This window comes from Rana temporaria, chromosome 1 (genome assembly GCF_905171775.1).
Source record: "Rana temporaria chromosome 1, aRanTem1.1, whole genome shotgun sequence".
Classification (NCBI taxonomy): domain Eukaryota; kingdom Metazoa; phylum Chordata; class Amphibia; order Anura; family Ranidae; genus Rana; species Rana temporaria.
Genome location: NC_053489.1, coordinates 446360754 through 446376695, shown reverse-complemented (window position 1 = coordinate 446376695; position 15942 = coordinate 446360754). Strand labels below are relative to the sequence as shown.

Sequence of the window (15942 nt, the reverse complement as noted above, 5' to 3'; positions counted from 1 at the left end):
GTACACTCCGGCGGATATTTATCCGCGGATATTTCCGAATTCCAGCAGATAAATATTTGTCGACATGCACAGAATATCTATCCGCTGGAATCGGATCCCACGGATGGATCCGCTGGTCTGTACAGACTCGCCGAATCCATCCGTCCGAAGGGATCCCCCGCATGCGTCGTAATGATTTGACGCATGCGTGGAATTCCTTATATGACAGCGTCGCGCACGTCGCCGCGTCATAATCGCGGCGACGGCGCGACACGTCTTCGCAAGAGGATTTCGGCGCGGATTTCAATGCGATGGTGTGTACACACCATCGCATGAAAATCCGCCGAAATCCACGAGAGGATTTATCCGCGGAAACGGTCCGCTGGACCGTATTCGCGGATAAATTCTATCGTGTGTATGGGGCCTAACTGTTATACTGTAATGTTACTTTGTTTTATTGTTAGCCATAATTTGCTTAGCAGGTACGTTATTCATCTGCAGCACTGATTTATTTCTTGACAGCAACAGCGTTTGCTCCCACGATACGTAAATCGGCGACTCCAGCGCTGTAGGAGGTGATTTCACCACCACAGTTCAAAATGTTTATTTTATTTTTGCACAAAGTTGTCACTAAATGATATATCAAACATGCCATGGGCATATGTGAAATTGCACCCCAAAATACATTCTGCTGCTTCTCCTGAGTACGGGGATACCACGGGTGAGTGTTTTTGGGAGCCTAGCTGTGTACAGGACCCCGAAAACCAAGCACCGCCTTCAAGCGTAAAATGGTGATTTCACTTCCTCACTACCTATCACAGTTTCGGAGGCCATGAGATGTCAAGATAGCACAAAACCCCCACAAATGACCCCATTTTGGAAAGAAGACACTTCAAGCTATTTGCTGTGAAGGCAGAAGCTTCCTACTCCCCATCACCTAGTTTAAATGTTTCACTAAACTTTTAGCCATCCTTTCCATCAGCAGGGCTTCACCCTCCCCAGTTAGGTGCAGTCCATACCTAATATATGTAGCGCCCAGCTCCCAATTACTGGGGCGCTATTCTAAATTTAGAGGGTGTCTGAGCCAATAGTGGGCTTAGGCTTTGTTAAATTTCATTCAAATTAGCCTCTGCTCTGGCTATGGTTGTGCTTGAAAGGATGTTCCCCTGTTGCCTGTAGGTGGTGTTACCACCTCAGGCCCATGTTGAAATACAAGCGAACCATGGCGTGTTAAGTGACCCTTCTTGGCAGCAGCCCAGTGGGAGTGGTGCCCCGCTGTGCATGCTGGGAAGGGACACTTAAGGGGTCCTTCGCCTCGTGGCCCTCCTGGCGCGAAGCACGTGTGTGTGTGATCTCGACCTCGGGACTATGTTGGCCCAAGGTCGCATTTCCATGGAGTGGGCCCAGTTATGCTGGATTCAAATGGGGATTCCAAGCTGTCCATCCAAGTGGGGGAAGCTGCTTAACGAAGGAAACCGGGGGAGGACCTGCCCTGGAGGAGACCAAGAAAAGCAAGCTAATGTCTCGGGATAGGCCTGGTGACTTTGTTATAAAGGGATCCACTACTCTATTTTGTCTTACAGTCTGCCGGGCCGGCTTAAAGGCTCTTTTACTGTAAGGCTGGAAGTTCGGGACTTAAATTCTGTGGCAGAGGATTCGAGGCTATCCATCTTTCGTTCTCAGACGGTCTGTGGCAGAGACTGTTCTCATACTGTTCGTGCATGCTAGGCCATGTGAGAGGGGTCTATCCGGGTGAGCAATACCCACTCAAGAGAGAGTGGTAAATACTGGAACTCTAGACATTTTTTGTGCATTTTGTACCGCATACCTGAACCTTCCCCTTCTCTCTGTACCCTCCACTTTCTTCACAAGTTTTATGCAGCAAAAATAAAACCTAATAGTTGAAGGTTTTACATCTTGGTTGGACATTGCAATTTCTACAGACTTTCTTCCCTGGACAACAAACTGTTCTCCTGTTGCCTCTCTGGAGTGCTTTGGGGTACAGTCAGTATTTGACCCTGGGCATCCTTTTCTTCAATGTAGCTCCTAAGTCCCTAAAATCATTTTTTAGGATGCTCCATCTTCCTCTATCTTTGTCATTGGTACCAATGTGTACCATGACAGTTGGGTCCTCTCCAGCCCCACCCAACAATCTGTCCATTTGATCCGTACTATGTTTATCTGTGATTTATAAAAAATCGTGTGAATTTTAAATTTGTTTTGATTATTAATAATAATAATAATAATACAAATTATTATTTGGAGCCAGATATGCTCAACAAAAATTTTCTCCTGGGGGATCAGCAGGATTACTGAGAATCTTTATTAGAGAAGAAATCGCAAGTAGATCAGTAGAGGATGTATTAAAATGATATTTATGGGTAAAGGAGAATGAATTATAATAGGGACAAGTTGAAGTCTCATGAGGTGGAGAATCTCTTCTGAGTGTAGGACCCCTGCCCTCCCACATGACTGAAACAACATGTGAAAAATTAAGACAACCACCAAAAAGGGGTTATTCTCTCTTGCTGTTGGCACTGAGGCATGGACAGACTTATAGTAAGTGTATCAGAAAGGCCAGGAAGTAGACTGGATACAGTAATAAGCACAACGTAGTGTAAGGAATACATTCTCCTCAAATTCACCCACCAAGAGGTGCAAGAGTTACAAGTGATAGTAAAATAAATGCAATTCATATATTATAAATAGACGCAAGCAAAATAAATACTAAGATTTGTATTATATACAGCTGCTGGTTTTAGTAAGCTCAGGATTTATTTTTGTGCCACTTATGTTTGTAATAGCCAGGTGGCACTGCTTAACATCACAACATGTCAAGATTGATCCACTTTATTTAACACAGGAAGGGAAGAAAACATATACAATAGCATACTTACAACATTTTAAGTGCAATATGATGGAATAAAAGAATCATAGATACAGATAGAAAACTGAAACACTAGGATGGTAGACTCTGATAGTTAAGGTAATTAATAAGATTAGAACCAGGTAATTATTACGATGTAGATCAGTTTACTGTTGAGGTGGACCTTGCAGTTCAGTGCAAGCTCTGCTTATACTGTACACGGAACAGACATAACTTTATGACCACCCACCTAACATTAAGTAGATCCCCCTTTTGTTGCCAAAACAGCCCTGATCAATCGAGGCATGGATACCACTAGACCTCTGAAGGTTTTTTTTTTTGTGTGGAAGGGCATTTTATTCTGCTGAAAGAGGACACTGCCATCAGGGAATACTGTTCCTATGAATTGGTGTACTCGGTCAGCAACAATGTTTAGGTAAGTGGTACGTGTGAATTGACATCCATATGAATAAACGGACCCAAGGTTTCCCAGCAGAACATTGCCCAAAGCATCACACTACTTCCACCATCTTGCCCTCTTCACATAGTGCATCCTTTTTCTTTACAGTATTGATTTTTAGAAAACCATGCTTGTTTAGTATCCATTTTTTTTGTATTTGAAGTGCTCTACACCCAGGAAATTCAATTAGGGCTATATTGTAAACTGACTCTTTTCTATTATTTAATTCTTAAAAAATGTAAAATCCATTGCACCAGTTCTATTTTTATTGATCTATTTATCCAGTATATTGTAGGTGTCATTGCCTGACAATATACCTTTCTTTTCAATTGCCAGTGGTGCTAAAAGATCTAAGTAATGTCTAGAAAAATAGACTCCTTTCACAATAGCGTTTAGTCTACAGTAGATCTGTCTGTCAGTTTTCCACATGTATCCAAACTGAACCACAATGTATATTGGGTCCTCGATCTGTAGATCTGTTTGTAAGGCCCCTTTCACACAGGCTGTCTGATCGGGTCCGCTTGTCAGTTTTTCAGGTAAACCCCAATTGGACCCTCCAATCTGCTCTGTGTTTGTAAGGCCCCTTTCACACAGGCTGTCTGATCAGATCCGCTTGTCAGTTTTTCAGGTATACCCAATTGGACCCTCCAATCTGTTCTATTGAGCGACAGATATCTGCGGACACATGTCCGTTGACACCCGCCAAACATCTGATCTGATGGTGGTCCTATTCCCCATTTCTCTGGGGCATCGGTTTGGATGGCTTCAGATGGAAACAGATGGACGGGCGGTCTGTTTCTACCCAATTGCCCTATAAAGGAGAGCGGGACTTTGTCCGTGTCCGCTAGCGTGTCCGCTAGCGGAGTGGACACAGACCTGTCATTGGCCTGGTCAGTGGAAAGATCCCCTGCTGAACAAACTGATTCTGCTTAGTGTGAAAGGGGCCTAAAGGTATTCTGTAACACTACTCAAGAAGTGCACAGAATAGCTTTCCTCTTGGGCACATTTGGTCATCATGAACCTCTCTTCCTTTTTCTGTGTCCACCCAGATTTTTGTAACTATACCCCAACCTCAGTGTACTCCTTTATCACTGTAGCCAATACACTGTAGCCAAAAGATCAAACTCTGTCAAACAAAGATGGCCACACACTGCAGGAATGGCCGTATTTTGATCAGTGTATTGGCAGCTTTTGTCTAGCTTTAAATACTTTCATACTGTATGTACAGTTCTCCTGTTAATCCCTGTGGGCTAAATGAAATCTGCATTTCTGGCTATTGTATTCAGACAGCTGCAGCACCCACGGCTGTCTAAATACCCAAACAGTGACTGTATTTGATAGAAAAAGGGGTCTACATTTCTCCCAGATTGTGTATAAAACAGTATGATGTAAAAAAATAAATTATGAAAATATGCACCTTGAAAGTCATAATGTGCACCATTAACTCTAGGACTTATAAAATACATGAACATCCTGTAATGCACAAATAAATGGGCAGGAGTATCCGCTTTATAAATATATTAAAGCCTTTTCTTATTGTTATGCTGTGTGTGTAGGGAAAATTACAACAAATTAAAAATCTTATGCCGCATACACACGACCGTTTTTACGGGTTGTAAAAAATTACGTATTTTTTTTATGTCATTAAAAAAAAACGTGTGTGGGCTCCAGAGCATTTTTCACGATGTAAAAAATGCCCATTAAAAATTTCAGACATGCTCTAATTTTTCACAACGTTTTTAACTTTGTCGTTTTTAACGTCGTAAAAAATGGTCGTGTGTGGGCTTTAACGACGTGAAAAAAACGCGCATGCTCAGAAGTTATGAGACGAGCGCGCTCATTCTGGTAAAACTAGCGTTCATATTGGAGTAAGCATATTTATCACGCTGTAACAGACTGAAAAGCGGAAATCGTCTTTTACTAAAACAAAATCAGCAAAAGCAGCCCGAAGGGTGGGCGCCATCTGAATGGAACTTCCCCTTTATAGTGCCATCGTATGTGTTGTACGTCACCACGCTTTGCTAGAGCATTTTTTTTTCACGATCGTGTGTAGGCAAGGCCGTTTTAACGATCGGCTTGAAAAAACGTCGTTTTTTCTAGACCATTAAAAATTTCATTTTTTACAACCCAAAAAACGGTCGTGTGTACGCGGCATAAGTGTAAGATGTAGTATAGTATCGTCTCGCAAATTATGTAAAAAGTGGAACCACTTCAATTTTGAAACATGCCCTTGTAAATAACCAGGGATGTTTATTTTACTAAGGCCCCTTTTACACGGGTGTCATCCATTCAGTCACATTTTTTAACCACATCATTACTGGGCACTTTCGCCCCCTTCCTTCCCAGACCAATTTTCAGCTTTCAGTGCTCTTGCACTTTCAATGACAATTGCGCGGTCATGCTACCCAAATTAAATATTTATTTTGTTCCCAGAAATAGAGCTTTCTTTTGGTGGTATTTATTCATGACTCAGTTTTTATTTTTAGGCCATATAAGCGAAAAAAGAGTGGAAATTTGGAAAAAAAAAAAAATATTTTGTTCTTTCTATTTTAAAAGAAATCCAATAAAATCGAATTTTATCATAAATTTAAGCCAAAATGTATTCTGCTACATGTCTTTGGTAAAAAAAAAGTGTATAATAATTGGTTTGTATGATCACGGACAGATGTACGCAGATGATCATGTACAGATGTGTGCAGGTGATCACGGGTCCCCTGGCCCCCCTCCTTCTCCCGCAGTGCTGCCTGGTTCCACCCTTACCGCTCCATCCAGCTGCTGCGGGGGTTGCTGTCAGGATGGCGAGCGGTGAAGAGGCCAGTAAACATGTAATTTACAACCCATTCCTTGTCTAAAATGATAATTCATAACTGGCCATTCATAATTGAAGTGTAGTAAACTGTGTTTACTATGCTTCAGCATGTGAATGAATGGGAAGGTCTGTACAGAGCTATTCCTGTCCATTTATTCTGTGCAGCTAAGGCTGCAGAGATGGAAATTGAGGGCTTTGTCCTTAATCTCCTTTTTCTGTCTCAAAGAGATCTGTTAAGACCCCTAATATCTCATTGAAGCCCCCCAACGGGGCTCCTAAAATATTGTAAAAAGTAATAAAAATTATATTGTAAAAAAAAAAAAAAAAAAAACTATTGACACCAGTAGCTGGTCTACCAGGGTCGCAAAGGTCGCACTTACCACCGGGCCCTGACAGTCCACCACTTGGCTCGGAGGTAAAGGCCCCAGGCTCCCAGGGAAGGGCCCTCTGGGTCAGAGGGAAGCCCCCCCCTCCAGCACCCTTCATGGTTTCTTGCACCGGGCCAGATAGAATTGTCCGGCATCACCACAAATGCTTCTTTAGTACTGTCATTTAGAAATTGTACTATGACTGGCAGAAGTTGCCTGTAGCAATAGAGAACCTTTCCTCGCTAAGCCAACACACCATAGTATAGGAGGGAAGTTCACCATGCTCCATTTCAAGCTCTTCAATCAACTCCCTAAACAACCTTCTTTGAATTTTACCTGTCTTAATGTTTTTCTTTATATCATTTATGTTCAAAAACTTCTCAGCTTTATGTCTCAAAAACTTTGGCATAGAACTAAAAATCTATTTGTCCTGCCTGTGGAAGCAGGAGCCCCATCCGCAGTATTGTTTACAGGCTTTTATTTTTGAATATACTGTATTGAGTTATTTTTTTCACTTATGAATAGATACTGTGGGCCGGATTCAGATACATTGGTGTATCTTTCTGCAGGGCGTAACGTATCTCAGATACGTTACGCCGCCGTAAATTAGGGCGTAAGTTCCGTATTTAGAAAGAACTTGCACCCTTAAGCCCCATACACACTATCAGTTTTCCTGACAGTTTTCTCTTCAGGTTTACCAAAACCATCTAATATGAGGTAAAACCTCAAGAGTTTCAATTTGTATGCAATCAGGCAGGCCCTTGCACTACATGGTTTTGGTAAACCTGAAGAGAAAACTGACAGGAAAACTGATAGTGTGTATGGGGCTTTAGTTACGGACGGCGGCGTAACGTCTGTGGTCCGGCGTAAGCCCGCCTAATTCAAATGTGGATGATGTGGGCGTGTTTTATTCAAATTCACTGTGACCCCACGTATTTGACGTATTTTACGAACGGCGCATGTGCCGTTCGGGAAAAAATCCCAGTGCGCATGCTCGAAATTACGCCGCAAATCGTCAATGCTTTAGACGTGAACGACTTACGCAAACAACGTAAAATTTTAAAAATTCGACGCGGGAACGACGTCCATACTTAACATAGGATACCCCTCATATAGCAGGGGTAACTTTACGCCAGAAAAAGTCTAACGTAAACGACGTAACAAAATACGCCGGGCGAACGTACGTTTCTGAATCGACGTAACTACCTAATTTGCATATTCCTCGCGGGAATATACGGAAGCACCACCTAGTGGCCAGCGTAAATATGCAGCCTAAGTTACGACGGTGTAAGACACTTACGCCGGTCGGATCTCAGGGAAATTCTGGCGTATCTAGCTTTCTGAATACAGAAAGAAGATACGCCAGCGCTTCGTAGCACTTACGCGGCGTATCAATAGATACGCCGGCGTAAAGGCTATCTGAATCCGGCCCTGTAGCTTTATTCCTGCTATGTCCTTTCAAATGAAAGATTTTAATAACTTTTTCCTTTACTTTCTTTAGTCACTGAAAACCATTCTAACAAGCAAGCTAAGTGTGAATTGTCTGTCATATCAACCAATTCATCAAGTGACAGAGAAACTAGCTGAAGTCATCCAAATCTGTATCAGCTGCCATGACGTCAACTCTTCTAACGTAACTGAGCAGCTGAAGGAAATCTATTGCAAATATTATTTCTGTTCTTTTTTCAAAGTTATTAAAGAGTGAATCAGCAGCTTCTAAATAGGCTTCTTTAATCATCTCACCATCCTCAGATGTTTTTTTTCCCTCTTTGCTGTTAGCTGAGACACTCGATAAGAAGACACAGATGTGACTGTGATTTTCTATACACGTCTATTAAACAATCCTTTCAATGTTTTAAAATGTGCATGGCCTCTTTTTTTTTTCTTGGCGAAAGCGATGGAAGCTTTGCAGAACAAATGCACGCGCTTCCCAATTATTTCAGTGTTATGTTCCTCTTCACAATTTTTTTTATGTATATGTTTGCCATTGACATGAAGGCTGAACAACTGCCACTACATGTTGAATTGCTCTACTGGTTTTAGGCCTGGCTATGCTTGCATCTGGACTTGCAGGCTGGGCTGAATTCTGACATGGCCCAGCTGAGCCTGGCTAGTCTGAATTCTGCCGTGGCCCAGCTGGCTGGCTGGTTTGAGTTCTGGCCTGGCTAAATGGTTTGAGTTTTGGCAATGCCAACTAAGTTTGGCCTGTCACAGCATTATACATCTCGGCCAGGACAGTGCAGAGGTTGGGAGTAAGTAACAGAGTGCAGGAACAAGAATAAGAACTGCAGAGTTCAGAGGTCAGTAGTATGTAACATAGCATGCAGATGTAAGTTTTCAGAGGTCAGTAGTATGTAACATAGCATGCAGATGTAAGTTTTCAGAGGTCAGTAGTATGTAACATAGCATGCAGATGTAAGTTTTCAGAGGTCAGTAGTATGTAACATAGCATGCAGATGTAAGTTTTCAGAGGTCAGTAGTATGTAACATAGCATGCAGATGTAAGTTTTCAGAGGTCAGTAGCATTTAACACAGAAGGCAGGGGTCAGTAGTATGTATCGCAGAATGTGGGGGGCAATAGTATGTAAAACAGAGTTCAGAGGTCAAGAATAAGTAGCACATGGTGTAGGGATCAGGAGAAAGTAATTCAGAGTGTAGAGGTCAGTTGTGTGTAACACAGAGTGCAGGGGTCATTAGTATGTAATACAGAGTGTAGAGGTTAGTTGTGTGTAACACACATCTCCATTTACAAGCAAAAATACTCATTCAGCACAAACATCTTACCTAAGCTAAAATTACCCCCAGCATAGAATTCCTCTCACCCCCCAAAACACCCACCACTTCCTGGAATGTACTCATACCTCAGATGCAGCAGCAACCAATAGAGTGAGGAAGGGGGCCACAATCTACCACTTGCATGGTTGCAATGGTCGTTCATGATCATCAGATAATGCATAAATTAGAAAATGACGCAATAAGTAACTTGGATGCTAAATATAAATGGCTGACTATAAAAAGATGTAACAGAAGTTCATAAAAAAAAAAACACATAATAATCCATAAAGGGCTAACTCTGTAGCAGCTTCTTTAACAGATTGAAGAAAATATCTGTTTAAATATAGAAGATCACCAGAGGGTGCCAGCCTTAGTGTAGCATAAACACCTTTAATGAATCAAATGGCAACTCGCACATGGTAGAGATTTTTGTTTTACTAATGCTGGAGAGTGCAAAATCTGGTGCTGCTGTGCATGGTAGCCAATCAGCTTCAATGTTTTATTGTTAAAGCTTACTTGAACAAGCTGAAGTTATAAGCCAATTGGCTCAATGCAGAGCTGCACCAGATTTTGCACTCTAAAGTTCTAGGAAATCTCCCCCGAAGTGTGAGCCACTACAACTGTTTCCCTAAGAGATTCACATCAATCCAGGCCAGCCAGAGGGCAGCCACAGACCAGGTCATGTGAAGCAACCAGGAAGAAAAGGGACTCCATGGAGCGTAGGGCCAACAGTCATACACTGGAGGACGTCATTCACACTATCCAATTTAGTATCATTATCTTTAACAGTACATATTTTACTAATTTAGGAAGTAGGGAGGTGTAATAATAATGTATGACATACCTTCAATCACTGGACAGGATGATTCCAGGCTACGGGAGATTATTGGGGTTGAAATCTTGTCTAATGTTGAAGGCATAGACTTTGAACGTAGTCTCTTGCCAGAGCTGTCTTCATCCTAGCAATTTTTCAGTCATTGAAATATTATAAAATAAAAACATACATCAAAACTGGAATGATAATGAACATCATTCAGATTTTCTTGCATTAAATGCATGAAAAACACAAACATAATAAAAGATGGTAGATGTTTTCATGCTGGCACGTTTATGTTATTTAGAAATGTGAATAATAAAACGCAATATGCAATAAATTAGGTTTGAACCTTGGTCAATTTTCATTGCACGACAGAACCAATATGCCAGTATAGAAGGTCAGTGACCCCACATTTATTAAATGCTGCCAAATCCTTGATCTCAATTTTTTGGGGACAACGATGTGTCCCGGAGGTTATGCAAAGTTGATGATCTTTTCTTTAATGGAAGAACTAACATATTTGGCTAGGGGTTCAACTGACAAATGTTCTATGATATGGATGGTTTTAGTTTAAAACCCACTACCACTACACTACTAATATAATTTCAGACCCCTAGTGGTTTATCACCTTTAATGGATTTCAATCTTGAATGTTAATGAGGTTATTTGATATATATGGCCTTCTTTTATTCTATCCAATGATTGCCATGTGTCGCAGTGCATCTGCCCCCCCCTTTTTTTTCTTTTATCTCTTAAAAAAAAAAAATGAAAATGATGGCCCGGATTCACATAGAGCGGCGTATATTTGTGCGGGCGTAGCGCATCTCATATGCGCTACGCCGACGTAACACAGAGAGGCAAGAACAGTATTCACAAAGCACTCGCTCCCTTTGTTGCGCCGGCGTAACGTAAATTGGCCAAGGTAAGCCCGCCTAATTCAAAGTAGGAAGGTAGTGGGCGTGATCTATTAAAATGAAGCGTGACCCCATGTAAATGAAGGGCCGAACGACGTCGCATATACTCCCTAAGATACGACGGCTCAATGCCACGACGTGAACGTAACCTACGCCCGGCCCCATTCATGTACGACTTATGTAAACGACGTAAAATACGACGGCTGTTCCCTGGTCCATACCCTAACATGACTTACACCTGCTTGATGTGGCTTAACTTTACGCCGGACGTACGCCTTACGTAAACGGCGTAGATTACTGCGACGGGCGTAAGTACGTTCGAGAATTGGCGTATCTCGCTCATTTACATATTTGACACGTAAAACAATGGAAGCGCCCCTTGCGGCCAGCGTAAATATGCGCCCAAGATACGACGGCGTAGGAGACTTACGTCGGTCGGATGGAGCCAAAATTAAGGCGTATCTTATTTCAAAAATCAGGCGCAGAGATACGACGGCGCATCCATGCACTTACGCGGCGTATCAGAAGATACGTCGGCGTAAGTGCTTTCTGAATCCGGCCCGATGTGCTTAATGTAAGTGGTAATGTATGTCATAAGTACGATTTCTTGGATACAGTATCTAAACATTTTGTGAGTTGCGTGTTTAGGAGAGCTGTAACTTACGGTAATATCTTTTATGTTTTGTTGAATTTTTTTACTTTCATACATTATATTTTGTACTGTTTTCTATTTAAATTTACAATAAATACTTGTTAATCAACAAAAAATAATAATAATAATAATAATAATGACCCAAAATCACTTATTCCATTCTACTTAATCTTTTTTTGTGTAGTAACTGGTAAATATGAACAAAACAGAAAATGGTAAAATTGAACTTCAAAAATCTACACCTTCAGTAAAATAAATATGATAAAGCATTGAATTTTACCTGTAAAGAACATTTCTAAATGCATCAACGATTCATTTATCAATGTTTATGCCCATATTTCACATAACTTTCACCCACAATTCACACCTTTTTCTAATGAAATCTTGTGTTGAAAAATTGATAAACAGACCCTTTAAATTCAACATTAATGTAGCCTGTAACTTTTTTCTTTTTTTTAGATTTGGCTAGCCAGCTTAATATGTTAATTGATGGAAATGCCCCCTTTTGAACCTGAACTTCAGGCACACAGTATAAAACGCATACATTAAATATATTTTTTATTTATTCTGTTCAGGCCCTCACCCAGGCATTCTTAAAAGACAGGATTGGCACGTCCCTGACCTTGCTTTTTCTCTACTGCAGTTGAGCAGTTGTACTTTGTTAACAATCTGCTCACAGCCGGCTGATTTTACAATAAAGCAGAATCACCACACTCTTATGACCATCACTCTGGTGCCTCTTTCTGTCAGCATGCTCCCTTTTTAACAGTGACAGTATTTTAGAATACAGTAGAGTAGACCCTAACTGACATATACATTTGTTCCCTTCTTTCTAGTCTGAGGCCTACTGTGGGGGGAGTAACAGGAGGCAAATATTTAGAGGATCCAGATCATTATGCTAACTGTATAACAAATACACTTTCATAAATATATATATATATATATATATATATATATATATATATATATATATATATATATATATATATATATATATATATATATATATATAATTAAACGGTAGTGTTGTATATTTGCTTGGAGTTACATTTTAAGACAACACAGCTATGGCTTTTTTAGTGGCTGTGAGTTTTTTTTTCTTTTTAAATAGTAGTATAACTCTCCCTCTTCTACCAATCCTTTTCTCCTAACCTCTTCCCTCCTTTTTTTTATTCTTTCTTTTCCCCCCTCATACTGTATCTTCTTGCAATTCTTACTGCTTTGGACCCCCTTATATCCATTTCTCTTCCTTTTTCCAGCGTCCTCACCCTACCCTTGTTTCTAAAAACAAATAAAAACTTAGGAGAGATTTTCTCACTTCCTGTTTGGCTATGGGGCAGGAAATGAAGAGAAAAATATGCAATGGGACGGGGATGGCAAAAAATCTAGTGACAGGGGCTATAACCCTCGCTTACTTTATCCAAAATGAAAAGAAAAGTGTTGCCTATAGTTCTACTGTAAGCACACATTTCTGCTAAATTTATGGAGAGGACTAAGAAAATATAACCATGCCAGTGGTGCAGCAGAAAACATATCACACAGTGATATAGGTATGTGGTCCAGGCATTGAGCAAAAGAAGGATTGGGGGCAGGAACAAATAAAGAGCGCAAGCCGGGGACTTTTTTGTGCCAGCCCCTGCAAAGTGCCGCTCTAGGCCTGGGCCTTGTTGGCCTAGGCCAAGATACAGCATTGCCTGTATGGATTAGTATGTTGACTTGACAATTGTTTGTATTCCTCTGCTCAACTCTTAAATATAGAATTTATAATAAAAAAATCTAGTAGTATTCCCGCACCGCCCAGCCGTCATTTTATGGCCGGCGGGTGGCAAGTGGTTAATGCTTTTTATTGTTTTTGTTTGTTTTTCCTTTTTTTCTTCATTTTTTTTTGTATTTTTTTTGGGCTGAGTATAGATCTATGTTTGTCCCAAACATGTTTGAAGCCATTTACTGTTGACTGTTTCATTTCCTCTGTTGGAAGTTTATTCAAAAGCATCAATTACCCTTTCAGTAAAATAATGCTTTATAAGGTTAGTTTTTAACTTTCCTCCAGTTAGTTTGAGGTCATGGAAAAAACTGCCCTCCTGAACCTTATTCACACCCTTGATGTATTTAAATGTTTCAATCATGTCTCCCCTTTCCCTTGTTTCCTCCAGACTGTACATATTACGTTTCTGAAGTCGCTCTTGATATGTTTTATCCCCCAAACCCTTTACCATTTTTGTTACTCGTCTCTGGACTCGTTGTATCTTATCAATATCTTTGCAAGTGAGGTCTCCAGAACTGGACACAGTATTCTAAAAGAGGTCTCACTAAAGATCTATATAGGGGAACCAGAACCTCTTTCCTCCTGCTGGTGATCCCTCTAGTGATGCATCCTAGAATTCTATTCACTTTTCCCATTGCCTGGTTACACTATTTGCTCATTTTGCAATCCTCTGCAAAATGCTTCTATAAATTCTGAAAAATATGTGTACCTTGTGCAGTGTTGCAGTTTCCACAAGATCAAGGTTTCCAGTATCTGCTTTAATTTTCAGGCTGGCCTTTACCACCCAAGGGTCTGATAGCTGTGGGACTTCCTGAATGGCGATTTTGTTGCTTGCCTGCAGCTCCCTTTCTCCATCGCTATCCAACTCTGAAGCATCAAGGCTAAATCTTTCAAGATACAAGAGTAATATCAGTATGCAAATCTGTCATTTCATAATACAATTTCACTGAGAACTTGTAAGTCATATTGCTCTAAAAGCTGCAGTTTGAATAGGATCATAGGAAAATATTGCGTATAAGTATTATTATGGTACCCATACAACAGGAAAAAATGAAACCACAATAGTAAGAATGAACCATTAAGAGAGATAAAAAAATTGAGAAAATAGGTATGACTAAGATTACAATATCTGTTCAAACAAAGTTCACATACTATATCAACGCGTTTCATTAGGGAATTAATGCTCTATTTTTATTGTAAGCGGATGGCTATTTTGGCCTTTTAACTCTAAATGCTTTACTTTCTTGGTATGGCTAAAGTTTGGCGTAATCCTAAATTCAATTCTCTTCATATACATATTCCCAGTACTGCATATGGTAAAAGAGAACTACATAAAAAGTACCAATGCAATGGTTTGCATATAATGGTGTGGCGGACCTGAACGGACAGACCGTTCAGGTCCGCCTGTCAGTTTTGATGGCGGACCTGAATGGCCGCTCCATGCATCTCTATGGAGCGTCGGATGTCACCAGAGACATGTCCGCTGACATCTGACCTGATCCGCTAAAAACAGACGTATGGGGATACGTCCCCAATCCGTCCATGGTGGATTGGATCGGGTAAGATCTGATGATCTGATGACATGATGTCCGTTTTTATCAGATTGCTCCATAGGAGACAGCGGCGTCCGACAAGCCCCTCCCCGCTCAGTGAGCAGAGAGGAGCTTGTCATCCGTCAGCTGAGCGGCAGATCTCCCGCTGAGCTGGCGGGAGCAGGCGGACTCCAAAGCGGAGTCCGCCTAGTGTGAAAAGAAAACATAAATCCGGACAACAGAATTAACTAAGCCCACCAAATGAAGAGAACAGCAAGCAATTGAAAAATTGCATAACTAAAATATGTTCTGAAAATGTATGTGTTATAAAACATTGAGAGGAATGTTGCAGAATGAATCCAAAGCTACCACACAATATAAAAACAGAATTGTTTGCATTATTTGTTATAACATGTTATGGATACATAAAAACGAAAAAGGAAAACTGGACAATAGCTAAATATAATATAAAAGAACACATGTTCAGACTCACACACAGGAGAAGAAATAAATGAATAAGCATATATTTTGTAAACATTTTTGTATAAATCAATGAAAAGAAATTGAAAACAGAATCAAAAAAGTTTGTTGGGCATGCCATTGAGATATCATTCCACAGTGATGAATCTGTAATCTACCTCTACCCAGATTACAGCTCACTTCATAAAATATTAACAGGTCAGTCTGGCAAGAGAGATCCTTCTTAAATCCATGTTGGTTACTAGTAATGATACTATTTTCATCAGCAAATTCATGGATATAGTACCCAAAAGTTGAACTTCCACTCATTTGTCTTCTCCTCCCACCTCCTTCCATAGGAGAGCGCAGCGGTGCCTTAGGCGCAGTAGGGACCCGACGTGAAGCTGTAATGCTGCACTGCCAGGTTTGCTTACTGGCAATGGCGGAGGCAGCACTCGACACCTGATGGAAACATCAGCTGCGGTACCGACATAGCTGGACTCCAGTGTCCTATTAAAAGTCAGCAGCTGCAGTATGTGTAGCTGA

General features: G+C 40.8%; 1 protein-coding gene and 1 long non-coding RNA gene across 5 annotated transcripts in view; one reads left to right on the top strand and one right to left on the bottom strand.

The window, feature by feature from the left end:
- The window catches only part of LOC120916237, an 80395-nt gene extending 71572 nt beyond the window's left edge, over positions 1-8823 (top strand). For both annotated transcript variants that reach the window (XR_005743974.1, XR_005743973.1), the window contains exon 3: positions 7984-8823. This is a non-coding gene — a long non-coding RNA (uncharacterized LOC120916237). The remainder of the gene's footprint in view (positions 1-7983) is intronic.
- LOC120916219 (rho guanine nucleotide exchange factor 18-like) overlaps positions 1-15942 on the bottom strand; it is a 144711-nt gene that overhangs the window by 66886 nt on the left and 61883 nt on the right. For all 3 annotated transcript variants that reach the window (XM_040327082.1, XM_040327088.1, XM_040327097.1), the window contains exons 3-4: positions 14115-14292; positions 10102-10216 (exon numbers count right to left, since the gene is read on the bottom strand). In XM_040327082.1, coding sequence (XP_040183016.1) covers positions 10102-10216; positions 14115-14292 — 293 coding nt within the window. The remainder of the gene's footprint in view (positions 1-10101; positions 10217-14114; positions 14293-15942) is intronic.